Raw genomic sequence first — 20728 nt, forward strand, 5'->3', positions numbered from 1 at the left:
GACTGGTCGTGGTAAAGGAGGAAAAGGTTTGGGCAAAGGCGGAGCTAAGCGGCATCGTAAGGTATTGCGTGATAACATTCAAGGAATCACGAAACCAGCAATTCGTCGATTGGCTCGTCGTGGAGGTGTAAAACGTATTTCTGGTTTGATTTACGAAGAAACACGTGGAGTGTTGAAAGTTTTTCTGGAAAATGTTATCCGAGATGCCGTTACTTACACCGAACACGCTAAGCGTAAGACAGTTACAGCTATGGATGTAGTTTACGCTTTGAAGAGACAAGGGCGTACTCTTTACGGTTTCGGAGGTTAAGAATTTTATTCGAAACAAACAATCGGTCCTTTTCAGGACCACAATTAAATATAAAAGAGATTGAAAATAGAAATCATACACCGTTGACGAACAAAATACCTAATTTTTTTTCATTTGCCAATGAATATATGTATGTATATACCTGATGATTATCAAAAAAAATTATTTTGCTAATTTACTTACTTTTTTGTACCAAAATATTTTTTTTGAAATGGAAACATAAAATAAAATTCCTTTTTGTGAAAAATTTTTTTTTTTGCTTTAGTCGCAAAAACATATTTTATTCCTTGTATTATTCTTTTTTCGAAATGGAAACAAAAATTAAATAAAATTCCTTTTTCTGAAATTTTTTTTGTTGCTTTGCATATTTTATTCTTTTTTCCGTAGAAAAATTTTTTTTTTTTGCTGCTTTACGGATTGGATACGAACAAATATTTCTTTTTCCAAAGGAAGAAAAAACATTTGTTTGTTGCTTTCTTTTTCTTCGTACGAGAATATTTTAGAATATATACAAAAAATTGAAAAATAAACACATCTCTTAATAGAAATTATTGGATACGAACAAATATTTCTTTTTGCAGAGGAAGAAAAAAACATTTTTTGTTTGTTGGTTTCTTTTTCTTTGAAAAAAAATAAAAAATATTTTTTCCGAACTGAAAAAAAAATGTTTTGTTGCTTTACGGATTGGATACGAACAAATATTTCTTTTTGCAAAGGAAGAAAAAACATTTGTTTGGTTTCTTCTTCTTTGAAAAAAAAATGTGTTGCTTTACGGATTGGATACAAACAAATATTTCTTTTTGCAAAGAAAGAAAAAACATTTGTTTGTTGGTTTCTTCTTCTTCGTATTTTAAAATATATAAAAAAAATGAAAAATATACACATCTCTTAATAGAAATTATTTGTCGTCCTGAAAAGGACGGTTTTTTTTTTGTTTGCTGTCACTACATAGATTTAAGCACTTTTCTCTGTCTTCTTTGGCAACAAAACAGCTTGAATATTTGGAAGAACACCTCCTTGTGCGATTGTGACTCCAGAAAGTAATTTATTCAATTCCTCGTCGTTCCGAATAGCCAATTGCAAATGGCGGGGAATAATTCTAGTTTTTTTGTTGTCACGAGCAGCATTTCCCGCCAATTCCAAGACTTCTGCCGCCAAATATTCCATCACAGCTGCCAAATACACAGGGGCACCGGCTCCGACGCGCTCAGCATAGTTTCCCTTTCGCAGCAGACGATGAATACGACCAACAGGGAATTGTAATCCAGCACGATTAGAGCGGGACTTTGCCTTTCCCTTCACTTTTCCACCTTTACCACGACCAGACATTTTATATTATTGTTTTTTAAATATTTTTTACAAAAGAAAAAACACAAGAGAGCTCACTATTTCACTGTTCACTGTATCACTGCACACTGTAGAATGACAAAATTTTCGAACTGTGCGCTGTCTTTTATCTAAATTTTCGTATGCTCGCACACAGAAAAAAGAGGGTTGTGGCCTTAGAAAGCCGTTGTGGAAAGAGACAATATAATTCGTGAGTTTTTCAGAAAAATTCACAGTTCTCGTTCAGTCGTCATTGTGTGCAGTTCGTTAATAGTGAAAGTGAAGTGAATTATAAAAATAAAATGCCGCCAAAAACTAGTGGTAAAGCAGCTAAAAAAGCCGGAAAGGCACAAAAAAATATCACCAAGACCGATAAGAAGAAGAAGCGCAAGAGGAAGGAAAGCTACGCAATCTACATTTACAAAGTTTTGAAGCAAGTTCATCCTGACACTGGAATTTCATCGAAGGCCATGAGCATCATGAATAGTTTTGTGAACGACATCTTCGAAAGAATTGCTGCTGAAGCCTCTCGCTTAGCTCACTACAACAAGCGTTCAACAATCACAAGTCGGGAAATCCAGACTGCCGTGCGATTGTTGTTGCCTGGTGAACTAGCCAAGCATGCTGTTAGTGAAGGAACAAAGGCGGTTACCAAATACACAAGCTCGAAGTAATTTTTTTTTTATTGAATTTCTTCAAAAATGGCCCTTTTCAGGGCCGCAAAAATATCAATAAGAGATTAGAGAATTGAAAAAAAAATATTTTTTCTACCTGCGGAAAAATTCGTTAAATAAATATTTTTATTTGTGATTGAAGTAATTTTTTTTTTATTTAATTTCTTCAAAAATGGCCCTTTTCAGGGCCGCAAAAATATCAATAAGAGATTAGAGAATTGACAAAAAAATATATTTTTTTTTCTACCTGCGGAAAAATTCGTTAAATAAATATTTTTATTTGTGATTGTAAGAGTATTTTCTATGAAAAAAATAAATTTTGTAAATTGTTCCAGACGCCACGTGAATCATGTCGCGTCCAATAGAAACACAAACATTTTTTTTATTGTTCTACGCATCGTGTACAGTCTCGAAGCGTCGCAAAAGTTTTAATAAGAAACTAGAGATTTGAGAAGAAAGGTATATACATATATTTTTTTTGCCTGTGGAATGATTTTATGAATCTATTTTGTTTTTCTTTGTGATTTTTGATTAGAAAATATATTTTCTATCAAAAGAAATACAAAAGTTAGTTCTGTTAATTGTTCCAGACACCACGTGTATCGTGCCGAGTCAAGTAGAAACGAAAAACATACAAAAAATACATTTTATTAAATAATTTTGTTTGTTTTGTTCTACCCATCGTGTCCAGTTATGTCGCTATGTGTACAGTGTACAGTCACGTAGCGTCACAAAAATATCTATAAAATATTAGAGAATTAAATTTGTTTGTGTTTTTTGATGTCAGATGTATGTAATTTCTATGAAAAGAAATACAAAATTCTTGTTATTTTGTTTAAGATTTTTTTTATTGTTCTACGCATCGAGTACAGTCTCGAAGCGTCACAAAATTTTTAATAAGAAACTAGAGAATTTAAAGAAATGTATGTTTTCTTTGCCTGTGGAATACATATTGTTTTTTGTTTTAATTTTTGATTACAAAATATATTTTCTATGAAAAGAAATACAAAACTTACTTTTGTTGATTGTTCCAGACACGACGTGTATCATGCCGAGTCAACTAAAAACAAAAAAATATAAATTTTGTTTGTATTGTTCTACCCATCGTGTCCAGTTATGTCGCTATGTGTACAGTCACGTAGCGTCGCAAAAACATCTAGGTATAAAATATTAGAGAATTAAATTTGTTTGTGTTTTTTGATGTCAGATGTACGTATGTAATTTCTATGAAAAGAAATACAACACTCTTGATATTTTGTTTAAGAATTTTCTTAATTGTTGCGGATATACTTCATGTCGCGTCCAGTCGATAAAAATATATGAAAATATATGTAATTTCTATGAAAAGAAATACAAAACTCTTGATAAATTGTGTAAGAATTTTTTTATTTGTTGCAGGAATGCGTCATGTCGCGTCCAGTCGATAAAAATATATGAAAAACATATGTAATTCCTGAAATAAAATACAAAACTCTTGATATTTTGTTTAAGAATTTTGTAAATTGTTGCAGGTATACGTCATGTCGCGTCTAGTCCATAAAAATACATGAAAACAAATACCTACATTTTGCCAAAGTATTTCGTTTGTATTTTTCTACGCATCGTGTACAGTCACATAGCGTGGAAACATTTCAATAATTACGTAGGTATTAGAGAAATGCAAAAAAAGAAAAATATGTTGTTGTCTTATTTGATAGTAAAAGTATTTTCTATGAAAGATATTTATTGTTGAAGGCATCGCATCGCGTCCAATCACAAAAAAGTAGAAAATAAACAGTACAGTCTCGCCCATACATATCGCATCGTACCTAGTAGCTGTAGTTAGAAAATAGGCGCAAAAATATATATTATTTATTTGTATTGATATTTCCTTTCTTTCTGCCCAATGAGAAATACATATGAATACAAATAAATTAAGTTTGCTTTTGAATACCTATTTCATAAAAAAACTATTTTCTGTAGAACAAAAAAAGGACGAAAATAAATGCAAAACTAAATACGTTTTCGGTTGTTCAGTCTCGCCCAGACAAATCGCATCGTGCCTAGCAGCTGTAGTAAGAAAATAGGCGCAAAAATATATTATTTATTTGTATTGATATTTCCTTTCTTTCTGCCCAATGAGAAAAACATATGAATACAAATAAATGAAGTTTGCATTTGCAATACCTATTTCATTAAAAAAAGTATTTTCTGTAGAACAAAAAAGCGCGAAAATAAATGCAAAACAAAATACGTTTCCGTTTGTTCAGTAGTGGTAGTCCCGTAGCGGCGACAGCGCGCGCCGGCCGCGCGGCGACGTCGCATCGCATCCAGCCACTTCACCACTTATCCCGTCGCCGTTGCTCCACCAGCCCATCGCATCTCAACGCTATCATCGAGATAGTCCAAAAATTCTCCCTCCTTTTTAATAAAAAATTAAAAAAAAAAAGTTTTTATATCTCATTTTAGTATATTTTTTGTAGCCCTGAAAAGGACTGTGGATTTTTGTTTTGATTTCAACTTTGTTTTTCATTGAAATGGAAATTTTACTTCTTTGCCTTTTTAAAAGCGACTGCCTTTTTTGGCTTGGCTGCTGCTGTGGCTGATTTTGCTTTTGGCACTTTAGGTTTAGGCGCGGCTGCCTTTGCTTTTGTTGGCTTTGCCTTAACTGCACTCGTTTTTTTAACACTTTTCACTTTTGGTTTTTCCACCTTCTTTTTATCTGCACTGGCACTTTTTTTTGTTGTGGCGGCTACTTTTTTTACTTTCTTTTCACCAGACACTTTTTTTAATTTTTTGTCACCAGCAGCGGCAGCTTTTGGTTTGGCGGCAGATTTTTTCTTCTCAGCAGACTTGGCCTTTGGTTCCTTGTTGGCACTAGGCGATAATTTAAAAGAACCCGCAGCTCCTTTTCCTTTGGTTTGCACTAATTTACCACTTATTACAGCACCTTTTAAATATTTTTTTATAAACGGAGCAAGTTTTTGTACATCAACTTTGTAAGTAGCAGCAATATATTTTTTGATTGCCAAAAGGGAAGAACCACCGCGATCTTTCAATGTTTTAATTGCCGCATCCACCATTTGCTGAGTCGGAGGATGAGTTGGTGCCGATTTTGGTTTTTTTGACCCACTTGCGGCGGCAGCTTTTTTTGGTTTTTTTTCCGCAACGATTGCAGGAGACGTAGCTACAGTATCTGCCATTTTGAATTCACTATTATTAATCACTTTAGAGCACAATTTTAAGAAATAGAAACACGTTTTTGTTAAAATTGCGCCAAATCCGCACCTACAGAAACGGCTAAATGAGAATCAAAGAGAGCGAAGGTATACAAAAAATTCATTTTGTACATAATTTGTACACTTTTGCAACTTAGTTTCCTCTTAAAACTTCAAAAATTTACGTCTTTTCGACCTAAATATTATAAAACAATTGACAAAATTTATTCTTACAATAATAATAGATAATTTAATAAATAATTTGATTGAAAAAACACTATCTATCAATGCATTAATAACAATTAAAGTAAATGTTTGGTGGTATTTTTTTAATACTTACCAACAAGAATGTTTATATTTAATAAATTAAACATATTTTCAGCTTGAAATTATTTTTAACATAAAGCTGATAGTTTATTTAAACTAAATAACTAAAAATTTCATCAAATTCTTACTTAATTTCTTTTTAATAAAATTAAAACAATATGGGTAATGAAACGCGTAGCATTTTTTCCCTAGGCTGTGACTTTTTCTTAGAAAATTTGTTAAACATTATCCCAAGCAAGAAAACAAATGAAAAACTATATTTATATTATTTTGTTCATAAATATTAAATATTTAATCCATAACAAACATTAAAATACCAAAAATTTAAACAAATAATCAAGCAATCAAAACTCATAAACTATCGAATATTCGCTTGCCAAGGTTTACAAATTCACATTTGTATTACAAAAATCTGTACATTGAAAAAAAAACTTTCTTGCTTCAAAATTTGCCTTCAGATATATAAAAAAAAAACAAAGCATAGACTTATAAAATACATCATTGAAATATTAAAAATTAAAACACACAAAACTCAAACATTTTCGAGTATTGACTTGCTTAGTAGACAAATTCACATTTTTACGAGTATTACAAAAAACTGTACATAGAAAAAAATTCTTACTTGAAAATTTGCCTTCAGACATAAAAAAAAGAAGCAATGCCTTATAAAATAACTATAATTAAAAAAGAAAAACAAAATTCATAAATTTTCGAGCATTGGCTTGCGTAGGTATAAATATTTTCATTTGTATGATAAAAACTATGCATAGAAAGCAAGCAATAACATTTTCAAAATTTGCCTTCAAAGTAAATTATCACATTATCTTTCTACCTAAAATAAAAAAAAAATCGTGGAAATCGATAGGTACGTAATTACTAGATTGAATTAAAATTCATTTATACCTCTTTTAAATATTTTGTGGTCCTGAAAAGGACCGTTGAATATTTTTTTTAACCTCGATGATTTAAGCACGTTCGCCACGGATGCGTCTGGCCAATTGAATGTCTTTTGGCATAATTGTGACACGTTTGGCATGGATGGCGCACAAATTTGTGTCTTCAAACAGGCCAACCAAATAAGCTTCACTTGCTTCTTGAAGCGCCATAACAGCTGAGCTCTGGAAACGCAAATCTGTTTTGAAATCTTGAGCAATTTCACGAACTAAACGTTGGAAAGGCAATTTACGAATTAACAATTCGGTGCTTTTCTGATAACGACGAATCTCACGAAGAGCCACTGTTCCAGGACGATAACGATGTGGTTTCTTTACACCTCCTGTTGCTGGAGCACTTTTACGAGCTGCCTTTGTTGCCAGTTGCTTACGTGGGGCTTTTCCACCAGTCGATTTACGGGCAGTTTGCTTTGTACGAGCCATGATTTCACTTTTTTTCACTTCACTAATAAACACAACACTTTTGTTCACAATTTTTTTAGAAAAATCGAATGTAGATTTCTGTTTAAGTCATTAAATTGGCTATTCATGTTTCCGTTCGACTGTTTTTTTCATTTTCGTTGTCGATTTATTTGGCCAATCAAAATTAAGAATTGTTATGAAAAATAAGTATAAATACTTGTGGTATTTCGAGCGAAGAGCCACAGTTTAACAGTGACTCTTGTGCAGTGCAGTTCTCTAGTTCAGTTTAAGTGTTTTTTTAATTAAATAAATAAAAATGACTGGTCGTGGTAAAGGAGGAAAAGGTTTGGGCAAAGGCGGAGCTAAGCGGCATCGTAAGGTATTGCGTGATAACATTCAAGGAATCACGAAACCAGCAATTCGTCGATTGGCTCGTCGTGGAGGTGTAAAACGTATTTCTGGTTTGATTTACGAAGAAACACGTGGAGTGTTGAAAGTTTTTCTGGAAAATGTTATCCGAGATGCCGTTACTTACACCGAACACGCTAAGCGTAAGACAGTTACAGCTATGGATGTAGTTTACGCTTTGAAGAGACAAGGGCGTACTCTTTACGGTTTCGGAGGTTAAGAATTTTATTCGAAACAAACAATCGGTCCTTTTCAGGACCACAATTAAATATAAAAGAGATTGAAAATAGAAATCATACACCGTTGACGAACAAAATACCTAATTTTTTTTCATTTGCCAATGAATATATGTATGTATATACCTGATGATTATCAAAAAAAATTATTTTGCTAATTTACTTACTTTTTTGTACCAAAATATTTTTTTTGAAATGGAAACATAAAATAAAATTCCTTTTTGTGAAAAATTTTTTTTTTTGCTTTAGTCGCAAAAACATATTTTATTCCTTGTATTATTCTTTTTTCGAAATGGAAACAAAAATTAAATAAAATTCCTTTTTCTGAAATTTTTTTTGTTGCTTTGCATATTTTATTCTTTTTTCCGTAGAAAAATTTTTTTTTTTTGCTGCTTTACGGATTGGATACGAACAAATATTTCTTTTTCCAAAGGAAGAAAAAACATTTGTTTGTTGCTTTCTTTTTCTTCGTACGAGAATATTTTAGAATATATACAAAAAATTGAAAAATAAACACATCTCTTAATAGAAATTATTGGATACGAACAAATATTTCTTTTTGCAGAGGAAGAAAAAAACATTTTTTGTTTGTTGGTTTCTTTTTCTTTGAAAAAAAATAAAAAATATTTTTTCCGAACTGAAAAAAAAATGTTTTGTTGCTTTACGGATTGGATACGAACAAATATTTCTTTTTGCAAAGGAAGAAAAAACATTTGTTTGGTTTCTTCTTCTTTGAAAAAAAAATGTGTTGCTTTACGGATTGGATACAAACAAATATTTCTTTTTGCAAAGAAAGAAAAAACATTTGTTTGTTGGTTTCTTCTTCTTCGTATTTTAAAATATATAAAAAAAATGAAAAATATACACATCTCTTAATAGAAATTATTTGTCGTCCTGAAAAGGACGGTTTTTTTTTTTGTTTGCTGTCACTACATAGATTTAAGCACTTTTCTCTGTCTTCTTTGGCAACAAAACAGCTTGAATATTTGGAAGAACACCTCCTTGTGCGATTGTGACTCCAGAAAGTAATTTATTCAATTCCTCGTCGTTCCGAATAGCCAATTGCAAATGGCGGGGAATAATTCTAGTTTTTTTGTTGTCACGAGCAGCATTTCCCGCCAATTCCAAGACTTCTGCCGCCAAATATTCCATCACAGCTGCCAAATACACAGGGGCACCGGCTCCGACGCGCTCAGCATAGTTTCCCTTTCGCAGCAGACGATGAATACGACCAACAGGGAATTGTACTCCAGCACGATTAGAGCGGGACTTTGCCTTTCCCTTCACTTTTCCACCTTTACCACGACCAGACATTTTATATTATTGTTTTTTAAATATTTTTTACAAAAGAAAAAACACAAGAGAGCTCACTATTTCACTGTTCACTGTATCACTGCACACTGTAGAATGACAAAATTTTCGAACTGTGCGCTGTCTTTTATCTAAATTTTCGTATGCTCGCACACAGAAAAAAGAGGGTTGTGGCCTTAGAAAGCCGTTGTGGAAAGAGACAATATAATTCGTGAGTTTTTCAGAAAAATTCACAGTTCTCGTTCAGTCGTCATTGTGTGCAGTTCGTTAATAGTGAAAGTGAAGTGAATTATAAAAATAAAATGCCGCCAAAAACTAGTGGTAAAGCAGCTAAAAAAGCCGGAAAGGCACAAAAAAATATCACCAAGACCGATAAGAAGAAGAAGCGCAAGAGGAAGGAAAGCTACGCAATCTACATTTACAAAGTTTTGAAGCAAGTTCATCCTGACACTGGAATTTCATCGAAGGCCATGAGCATCATGAATAGTTTTGTGAACGACATCTTCGAAAGAATTGCTGCTGAAGCCTCTCGCTTAGCTCACTACAACAAGCGTTCAACAATCACAAGTCGGGAAATCCAGACTGCCGTGCGATTGTTGTTGCCTGGTGAACTAGCCAAGCATGCTGTTAGTGAAGGAACAAAGGCGGTTACCAAATACACAAGCTCGAAGTAATTTTTTTTTTATTGAATTTCTTCAAAAATGGCCCTTTTCAGGGCCGCAAAAATATCAATAAGAGATTAGAGAATTGAAAAAAAAATATTTTTTCTACCTGCGGAAAAATTCGTTAAATAAATATTTTTATTTGTGATTGAAGTAATTTTTTTTTTATTTAATTTCTTCAAAAATGGCCCTTTTCAGGGCCGCAAAAATATCAATAAGAGATTAGAGAATTGACAAAAAAATATATTTTTTTTTCTACCTGCGGAAAAATTCGTTAAATAAATATTTTTATTTGTGATTGTAAGAGTATTTTCTATGAAAAAAATAAATTTTGTAAATTGTTCCAGACGCCACGTGAATCATGTCGCGTCCAATAGAAACACAAACATTTTTTTTATTGTTCTACGCATCGTGTACAGTCTCGAAGCGTCGCAAAAGTTTTAATAAGAAACTAGAGATTTGAGAAGAAAGGTATATACATATATTTTTTTTGCCTGTGGAATGATTTTATGAATCTATTTTGTTTTTCTTTGTGATTTTTGATTAGAAAATATATTTTCTATCAAAAGAAATACAAAAGTTAGTTCTGTTAATTGTTCCAGACACCACGTGTATCGTGCCGAGTCAAGTAGAAACGAAAAACATACAAAAAATACATTTTATTAAATAATTTTGTTTGTTTTGTTCTACCCATCGTGTCCAGTTATGTCGCTATGTGTACAGTGTACAGTCACGTAGCGTCACAAAAATATCTATAAAATATTAGAGAATTAAATTTGTTTGTGTTTTTTGATGTCAGATGTATGTAATTTCTATGAAAAGAAATACAAAATTCTTGTTATTTTGTTTAAGATTTTTTTTATTGTTCTACGCATCGAGTACAGTCTCGAAGCGTCACAAAATTTTTAATAAGAAACTAGAGAATTTAAAGAAATGTATGTTTTCTTTGCCTGTGGAATACATATTGTTTTTTGTTTTAATTTTTGATTACAAAATATATTTTCTATGAAAAGAAATACAAAACTTACTTTTGTTGATTGTTCCAGACACGACGTGTATCATGCCGAGTCAACTAAAAACAAAAAAATATAAATTTTGTTTGTATTGTTCTACCCATCGTGTCCAGTTATGTCGCTATGTGTACAGTCACGTAGCGTCGCAAAAACATCTAGGTATAAAATATTAGAGAATTAAATTTGTTTGTGTTTTTTGATGTCAGATGTACGTATGTAATTTCTATGAAAAGAAATACAACACTCTTGATATTTTGTTTAAGAATTTTCTTAATTGTTGCGGATATACTTCATGTCGCGTCCAGTCGATAAAAATATATGAAAATATATGTAATTTCTATGAAAAGAAATACAAAACTCTTGATAAATTGTGTAAGAATTTTTTTATTTGTTGCAGGAATGCGTCATGTCGCGTCCAGTCGATAAAAATATATGAAAAACATATGTAATTCCTGAAATAAAATACAAAACTCTTGATATTTTGTTTAAGAATTTTGTAAATTGTTGCAGGTATACGTCATGTCGCGTCTAGTCCATAAAAATACATGAAAACAAATACCTACATTTTGCCAAAGTATTTCGTTTGTATTTTTCTACGCATCGTGTACAGTCACATAGCGTGGAAACATTTCAATAATTACGTAGGTATTAGAGAAATGCAAAAAAAGAAAAATATGTTGTTGTCTTATTTGATAGTAAAAGTATTTTCTATGAAAGATATTTATTGTTGAAGGCATCGCATCGCGTCCAATCACAAAAAAGTAGAAAATAAACAGTACAGTCTCGCCCATACATATCGCATCGTACCTAGTAGCTGTAGTTAGAAAATAGGCGCAAAAATATATATTATTTATTTGTATTGATATTTCCTTTCTTTCTGCCCAATGAGAAATACATATGAATACAAATAAATTAAGTTTGCTTTTGAATACCTATTTCATAAAAAAACTATTTTCTGTAGAACAAAAAAAGGACGAAAATAAATGCAAAACTAAATACGTTTTCGGTTGTTCAGTCTCGCCCAGACAAATCGCATCGTGCCTAGCAGCTGTAGTAAGAAAATAGGCGCAAAAATATATTATTTATTTGTATTGATATTTCCTTTCTTTCTGCCCAATGAGAAAAACATATGAATACAAATAAATGAAGTTTGCATTTGCAATACCTATTTCATTAAAAAAAGTATTTTCTGTAGAACAAAAAAGCGCGAAAATAAATGCAAAACAAAATACGTTTCCGTTTGTTCAGTAGTGGTAGTCCCGTAGCGGCGACAGCGCGCGCCGGCCGCGCGGCGACGTCGCATCGCATCCAGCCACTTCACCACTTATCCCGTCGCCGTTGCTCCACCAGCCCATCGCATCTCAACGCTATCATCGAGATAGTCCAAAAATTCTCCCTCCTTTTTAATAAAAAATTAAAAAAAAAAAGTTTTTATATCTCATTTTAGTATATTTTTTGTAGCCCTGAAAAGGACTGTGGATTTTTGTTTTGATTTCAACTTTGTTTTTCATTGAAATGGAAATTTTACTTCTTTGCCTTTTTAAAAGCGACTGCCTTTTTTGGCTTGGCTGCTGCTGTGGCTGATTTTGCTTTTGGCACTTTAGGTTTAGGCGCGGCTGCCTTTGCTTTTGTTGGCTTTGCCTTAACTGCACTCGTTTTTTTAACACTTTTCACTTTTGGTTTTTCCACCTTCTTTTTATCTGCACTGGCACTTTTTTTTGTTGTGGCGGCTACTTTTTTTACTTTCTTTTCACCAGACACTTTTTTTAATTTTTTGTCACCAGCAGCGGCAGCTTTTGGTTTGGCGGCAGATTTTTTCTTCTCAGCAGACTTGGCCTTTGGTTCCTTGTTGGCACTAGGCGATAATTTAAAAGAACCCGCAGCTCCTTTTCCTTTGGTTTGCACTAATTTACCACTTATTACAGCACCTTTTAAATATTTTTTTATAAACGGAGCAAGTTTTTGTACATCAACTTTGTAAGTAGCAGCAATATATTTTTTGATTGCCAAAAGGGAAGAACCACCGCGATCTTTCAATGTTTTAATTGCCGCATCCACCATTTGCTGAGTCGGAGGATGAGTTGGTGCCGATTTTGGTTTTTTTGACCCACTTGCGGCGGCAGCTTTTTTTGGTTTTTTTTCCGCAACGATTGCAGGAGACGTAGCTACAGTATCTGCCATTTTGAATTCACTATTATTAATCACTTTAGAGCACAATTTTAAGAAATAGAAACACGTTTTTGTTAAAATTGCGCCAAATCCGCACCTACAGAAACGGCTAAATGAGAATCAAAGAGAGCGAAGGTATACAAAAAATTCATTTTGTACATAATTTGTACACTTTTGCAACTTAGTTTCCTCTTAAAACTTCAAAAATTTACGTCTTTTCGACCTAAATATTATAAAACAATTGACAAAATTTATTCTTACAATAATAATAGATAATTTAATAAATAATTTGATTGAAAAAACACTATCTATCAATGCATTAATAACAATTAAAGTAAATGTTTGGTGGTATTTTTTTAATACTTACCAACAAGAATGTTTATATTTAATAAATTAAACATATTTTCAGCTTGAAATTATTTTTAACATAAAGCTGATAGTTTATTTAAACTAAATAACTAAAAATTTCATCAAATTCTTACTTAATTTCTTTTTAATAAAATTAAAACAATATGGGTAATGAAACGCGTAGCATTTTTTCCCTAGGCTGTGACTTTTTCTTAGAAAATTTGTTAAACATTATCCCAAGCAAGAAAACAAATGAAAAACTATATTTATATTATTTTGTTCATAAATATTAAATATTTAATCCATAACAAACATTAAAATACCAAAAATTTAAACAAATAATCAAGCAATCAAAACTCATAAACTATCGAATATTCGCTTGCCAAGGTTTACAAATTCACATTTGTATTACAAAAATCTGTACATTGAAAAAAAAACTTTCTTGCTTCAAAATTTGCCTTCAGATATATAAAAAAAAAACAAAGCATAGACTTATAAAATACATCATTGAAATATTAAAAATTAAAACACACAAAACTCAAACATTTTCGAGTATTGACTTGCTTAGTAGACAAATTCACATTTTTACGAGTATTACAAAAAACTGTACATAGAAAAAAATTCTTACTTGAAAATTTGCCTTCAGACATAAAAAAAAGAAGCAATGCCTTATAAAATAACTATAATTAAAAAAGAAAAACAAAATTCATAAATTTTCGAGCATTGGCTTGCGTAGGTATAAATATTTTCATTTGTATGATAAAAACTATGCATAGAAAGCAAGCAATAACATTTTCAAAATTTGCCTTCAAAGTAAATTATCACATTATCTTTCTACCTAAAATAAAAAAAAAATCGTGGAAATCGATAGGTACGTAATTACTAGATTGAATTAAAATTCATTTATACCTCTTTTAAATATTTTGTGGTCCTGAAAAGGACCGTTGAATATTTTTTTTAACCTCGATGATTTAAGCACGTTCGCCACGGATGCGTCTGGCCAATTGAATGTCTTTTGGCATAATTGTGACACGTTTGGCATGGATGGCGCACAAATTTGTGTCTTCAAACAGGCCAACCAAATAAGCTTCACTTGCTTCTTGAAGCGCCATAACAGCTGAGCTCTGGAAACGCAAATCTGTTTTGAAATCTTGAGCAATTTCACGAACTAAACGTTGGAAAGGCAATTTACGAATTAACAATTCGGTGCTTTTCTGATAACGACGAATCTCACGAAGAGCCACTGTTCCAGGACGATAACGATGTGGTTTCTTTACACCTCCTGTTGCTGGAGCACTTTTACGAGCTGCCTTTGTTGCCAGTTGCTTACGTGGGGCTTTTCCACCAGTCGATTTACGGGCAGTTTGCTTTGTACGAGCCATGATTTCACTTTTTTTCACTTCACTAATAAACACAACACTTTTGTTCACAATTTTTTTAGAAAAATCGAATGTAGATTTCTGTTTAAGTCATTAAATTGGCTATTCATGTTTCCGTTCGACTGTTTTTTTCATTTTCGTTGTCGATTTATTTGGCCAATCAAAATTAAGAATTGTTATGAAAAATAAGTATAAATACTTGTGGTATTTCGAGCGAAGAGCCACAGTTTAACAGTGACTCTTGTGCAGTGCAGTTCTCTAGTTCAGTTTAAGTGTTTTTTTAATTAAATAAATAAAAATGACTGGTCGTGGTAAAGGAGGAAAAGGTTTGGGCAAAGGCGGAGCTAAGCGGCATCGTAAGGTATTGCGTGATAACATTCAAGGAATCACGAAACCAGCAATTCGTCGATTGGCTCGTCGTGGAGGTGTAAAACGTATTTCTGGTTTGATTTACGAAGAAACACGTGGAGTGTTGAAAGTTTTTCTGGAAAATGTTATCCGAGATGCCGTTACTTACACCGAACACGCTAAGCGTAAGACAGTTACAGCTATGGATGTAGTTTACGCTTTGAAGAGACAAGGGCGTACTCTTTACGGTTTCGGAGGTTAAGAATTTTATTCGAAACAAACAATCGGTCCTTTTCAGGACCACAATTAAATATAAAAGAGATTGAAAATAGAAATCATACACCGTTGACGAACAAAATACCTAATTTTTTTTCATTTGCCAATGAATATATGTATGTATATACCTGATGATTATCAAAAAAAATTATTTTGCTAATTTACTTACTTTTTTGTACCAAAATATTTTTTTTGAAATGGAAACATAAAATAAAATTCCTTTTTGTGAAAAATTTTTTTTTTTGCTTTAGTCGCAAAAACATATTTTATTCCTTGTATTATTCTTTTTTCGAAATGGAAACAAAAATTAAATAAAATTCCTTTTTCTGAAATTTTTTTTGTTGCTTTGCATATTTTATTCTTTTTTCCGTAGAAAAATTTTTTTTTTTTGCTGCTTTACGGATTGGATACGAACAAATATTTCTTTTTCCAAAGGAAGAAAAAACATTTGTTTGTTGCTTTCTTTTTCTTCGTACGAGAATATTTTAGAATATATACAAAAAATTGAAAAATAAACACATCTCTTAATAGAAATTATTGGATACGAACAAATATTTCTTTTTGCAGAGGAAGAAAAAAACATTTTTTGTTTGTTGGTTTCTTTTTCTTTGAAAAAAAATAAAAAATATTTTTTCCGAACTGAAAAAAAAATGTTTTGTTGCTTTACGGATTGGATACGAACAAATATTTCTTTTTCTTCGTACCAGAATATTTTAAAATTGCTATATACCTACAAGAAATTGAAAAATAACCACATCTTTTAACAGAAATTAGAATTGCATACGAACAAATATTTCTTTTTCCAAAGAAAGAAAAAAACATGTTTGTTGGTTTCTATTTCTTTGAAAAAAAAAAAAATAAAAAATATTTTTTCCGAACTGAAAAAAAAATGTTTTGTTGCTTTACGGATTGGATACGAACAAATATTTCTTTTTGCAAAGGAAGAAAAAACATTTGTTTGGTTTCTTCTTCTTTGAAAAAAAAATGTGTTGCTTTACGGATTGGATACAAACAAATATTTCTTTTTGCAAAGAAAGAAAAAACATTTGTTTGTTGGTTTCTTCTTCTTCGTATTTTAAAATATATAAAAAAAATGAAAAATATACACATCTCTTAATAGAAATTATTTGTCGTCCTGAAAAGGACGGTTTTTTTTTTGTTTGCTGTCACTACATAGATTTAAGCACTTTTCTCTGTCTTCTTTGGCAACAAAACAGCTTGAATATTTGGAAGAACACCTCCTTGTGCGATTGTGACTCCAGAAAGTAATTTATTCAATTCCTCGTCGTTCCGAATAGCCAATTGCAAATGGCGGGGAATAATTCTAGTTTTTTTGTTGTCACGAGCAGCATTTCCCGCCAATTCCAAGACTTCTGCCGCCAAATATTCCATCACAGCTGCCAAATACACAGGGGCACCGGCTCCGACGCGCTCAGCATAGTTTCCCTTTCGCAGCAGACGATGAATACGACCAACAGGGAATTGTAATCCAGCACGATTAGAGCGGGACTTTGCCTTTCCCTTCACTTTTCCACCTTTACCACGACCAGACATTTTATATTATTGTTTTTTAAATATTTTTTACAAAAGAAAAAACACAAGAGAGCTCACTATTTCACTGTTCACTGTATCACTGCACACTGTAGAATGACAAAATTTTCGAACTGTGCGCTGTCTTTTATCTAAATTTTCGTATGCTCGCACACAGAAAAAAGAGGGTTGTGGCCTTAGAAAGCCGTTGTGGAAAGAGACAATATAATTCGTGAGTTTTTCAGAAAAATTCACAGTTCTCGTTCAGTCGTCATTGTGTGCAGTTCGTTAATAGTGAAAGTGAAGTGAATTATAAAAATAAAATGCCGCCAAAAACTAGTGGTAAAGCAGCTAAAAAAGCCGGAAAGGCACAAAAAAATATCACCAAGACCGATAAGAAGAAGAAGCGCAAGAGGAAGGAAAGCTACGCAATCTACATTTACAAAGTTTTGAAGCAAGTTCATCCTGACACTGGAATTTCATCGAAGGCCATGAGCATCATGAATAGTTTTGTGAACGACATCTTCGAAAGAATTGCTGCTGAAGCCTCTCGCTTAGCTCACTACAACAAGCGTTCAACAATCACAAGTCGGGAAATCCAGACTGCCGTGCGATTGTTGTTGCCTGGTGAACTAGCCAAGCATGCTGTTAGTGAAGGAACAAAGGCGGTTACCAAATACACAAGCTCGAAGTAATTTTTTTTTTATTGAATTTCTTCAAAAATGGCCCTTTTCAGGGCCGCAAAAATATCAATAAGAGATTAGAGAATTGAAAAAAAAATATTTTTTCTACCTGCGGAAAAATTCGTTAAATAAATATTTTTATTTGTGATTGAAGTAATTTTTTTTTTATTTAATTTCTTCAAAAATGGCCCTTTTCAGGGCCGCAAAAATATCAATAAGAGATTAGAGAATTGACAAAAAAATATATTTTTTTTTCTACCTGCGGAAAAATTCGTTAAATAAATATTTTTATTTGTGATTGTAAGAGTATTTTCTATGAAAAAAATAAATTTTGTAAATTGTTCCAGACGCCACGTGAATCATGTCGCGTCCAATAGAAACACAAACATTTTTTTTATTGTTCTACGCATCGTGTACAGTCTCGAAGCGTCGCAAAAGTTTTAATAAGAAACTAGAGATTTGAGAAGAAAGGTATATACATATATTTTTTTTGCCTGTGGAATGATTTTATGAATCTATTTTGTTTTTCTTTGTGATTTTTGATTAGAAAATATATTTTCTATCAAAAGAAATACAAAAGTTAGTTCTGTTAATTGTTCCAGACACCACGTGTATCGTGCCGAGTCAAGTAGAAACGAAAAACATACAAAAAATACATTTTATTAAATAATTTTGTTTGTTTTGTTCTACCCATCGTGTCCAGTTATGTCGCTATGTGTACAGTGTACAGTCACGTAGCGTCACAAAAATATCTATAAAATATTAGAGAATTAAATTTGTTTGTGTTTTTTGATGTCAGATGTATGTAATTTCTATGAAAAGAAATACAAAATTCTTGTTATTTTGTTTAAGATTTTTTTTATTGTTCTACGCATCGAGTACAGTCTCGAAGCGTCACAAAATTTTTAATAAGAAACTAGAGAATTTAAAGAAATGTATGTTTTCTTTGCCTGTGGAATACATATTGTTTTTTGTTTTAATTTTTGATTACAAAATATATTTTCTATGAAAAGAAATACAAAACTTACTTTTGTTGATTGTTCCAGACACGACGTGTATCATGCCGAGTCAACTAAAAACAAAAAAATATAAATTTTGTTTGTATTGTTCTACCCATCGTGTCCAGTTATGTCGCTATGTGTACAGTCACGTAGCGTCGCAAAAACATCTAGGTATAAAATATTAGAGAATTAAATTTGTTTGTGTTTTTTGATGTCAGATGTACGTATGTAATTTCTATGAAAAGAAATACAACACTCTTGATATTTTGTTTAAGAATTTTCTTAATTGTTGCGGATATACTTCATGTCGCGTCCAGTCGATAAAAATATATGAAAATATATGTAATTTCTATGAAAAGAAATACAAAACTCTTGATAAATTGTGTAAGAATTTTTTTATTTGTTGCAGGAATGCGTCATGTCGCGTCCAGTCGATAAAAATATATGAAAAACATATGTAATTCCTGAAATAAAATACAAAACTCTTGATATTTTGTTTAAGAATTTTGTAAATTGTTGCAGGTATACGTCATGTCGCGTCTAGTCCATATAAAATACATGAAAACAAATACCTACATTTTGCCAAAGTATTTCGTTTGTATTTTTCTACGCATCGTGTACAGTCACATAGCGTGGAAACATTTCAATAATTACGTAGGTATTAGAGAAATGCAAAAAAAGAAAAATATGTTGTTGTCTTATTTAATAGTAAAAGTATTTTCTATGAAAGATATTTATTGTTGAAGGCATCGCATCGCGTCCAATCACAAAAAAGTAGAAAATAAACAGTACAGTCTCGCCCATACATATCGCATCGTACCTAGTAGCTGTAGTTAGAAAATAGGCGCAAAAATATATATTATTTATTTGTATTGATATTTCCTTTCTTTCTGCCCAATGAGAAATACATATGAATACAAATAAATTAAGTTTGCTTTTGAATACCTATTTCATAAAAAAACTATTTTCTGTAGAACAAAAAAAGGACGAAAATAAATGCAAAACTAAATACGTTTTCGGTTGTTCAGTCTCGCCCAGACAAATCGCATCGTGCCTAGTAGCTGTAGTAAGAAAATAGGCGCAAAAATATATTATTTATTTGTATTGATATTTCCTTTCTTTCTGCCCAATGAGAAAAACATATGAATACAAATAAATGAAGTTTGCATTTGCAATACCTATTTCATTAAAAAAAGTATTTTCTGTAGAACAAAAAAGCGCGAAAATAAATGCAAAACAAAATACGTTTCCGTTTGTTCAGTAGTGGTAGTCCCGTAGCGGCGACAGCGCGCGCCGGCCGCGCGGCGGCGTCGCATCGCATCCAGCCACTTCACCACTTATCCCGTCGCCGTTGCTCCACCAGCCCATCGCATCTCAACGCTATCATCGAGATAGTCCAAAAATTCTCCCTCCTTTTTAATAAAAAATTAAAAAAAAAGTTTTTATATCTCATTTTAGTATATTTTTTGTAGCCCTGAAAAGGACTGTGGATTTTTGTTTTGATTTCAACTTTGTTTTTCATTGAAATGGAAATTTTACTTCTTTGCCTTTTTAACAGCGACTGCCTTTTTTGGCTTGGCTGCTGCTGTGGCTGATTTTGCTTTTGGCACTTTAGGTTTAGGCGCGGCTGCCTTTGCTTTTGTTGGCTTTGCCTTAACTGCACTCGTTTTTTTAACACTTTTCACTTTTGGTTTTTCCACCTTCTTTTTATCTGCACTGGCACTTTTTTTTGTTGTGGCGGCTACTTTTTTTACTTTCTTTTCACCAGACACTTTTTTTAATTTTTTGTCACCAGCAGCGGCAGCTTTTGGTTTGGCGGCAGATTTTTTCTTCTCAGCAGACTTGGCCTTTGGTTCCTTGTTGGCACTAGGCGACAATTTAAAAGAACCCGCAGCTCCTTTTCCTTTGGTTTGCACTAATTTACCACTTATTACAGCACCTTTTAAATATTTTTTTATAAACGGAGCAAGTTTTTGTACATCAACTTTGTAAGTAGCAGCAATATATTTTTTGATTGCCAAAAGGGAAGAACCACCGCGATCTTTCAATGTTTTAATTGCCGCATCCACCATTTGCTGAGTCGGAGGATGAGTTGGTGCCGATTTTGGTTTTTTTGACCCACTTGCGGCGGCAGCTTTTTTTGGTTTTTTTTCCGCAACGATTGCAGGAGACGTA

General features: G+C 32.3%; 3 protein-coding genes across 3 annotated transcripts; all 3 read right to left on the reverse strand.

The window, feature by feature from the left end:
- Positions 1 to 1264: 1264 nt before the first annotated feature.
- LOC129952502 (histone H2A) lies at positions 1265 to 1639 on the reverse strand. Its single transcript, XM_056065108.1, has one exon. The coding sequence runs from the start codon at positions 1637 to 1639 to the stop codon at positions 1265 to 1267; it is 375 nt and encodes a 124-aa protein (XP_055921083.1).
- A 5160-nt stretch (positions 1640 to 6799) lies between these two features.
- Positions 6800 to 14718, reverse strand: LOC129950580 (histone H3-like). Its single transcript, XM_056062510.1, has 2 exons — positions 14320 to 14718; positions 6800 to 7210 (listed from the first exon to the last, which is right to left on the reverse strand). Exons 1-2 carry the CDS (start codon positions 14716 to 14718, stop codon positions 6800 to 6802), a joined length of 810 nt encoding a protein of 269 aa, XP_055918485.1.
- A 1800-nt stretch (positions 14719 to 16518) lies between these two features.
- On the reverse strand, positions 16519 to 16893 carry LOC129952729 (histone H2A). The gene has a single exon (XM_056065531.1). It carries the CDS (start codon positions 16891 to 16893, stop codon positions 16519 to 16521), a length of 375 nt encoding a protein of 124 aa, XP_055921506.1.
- Positions 16894 to 20728: the final 3835 nt, after the last annotated feature.

This window comes from Eupeodes corollae, chromosome 3 (assembly GCF_945859685.1).
Source record: "Eupeodes corollae chromosome 3, idEupCoro1.1, whole genome shotgun sequence".
Lineage (NCBI taxonomy): Eukaryota > Metazoa > Arthropoda > Insecta > Diptera > Syrphidae > Eupeodes > Eupeodes corollae.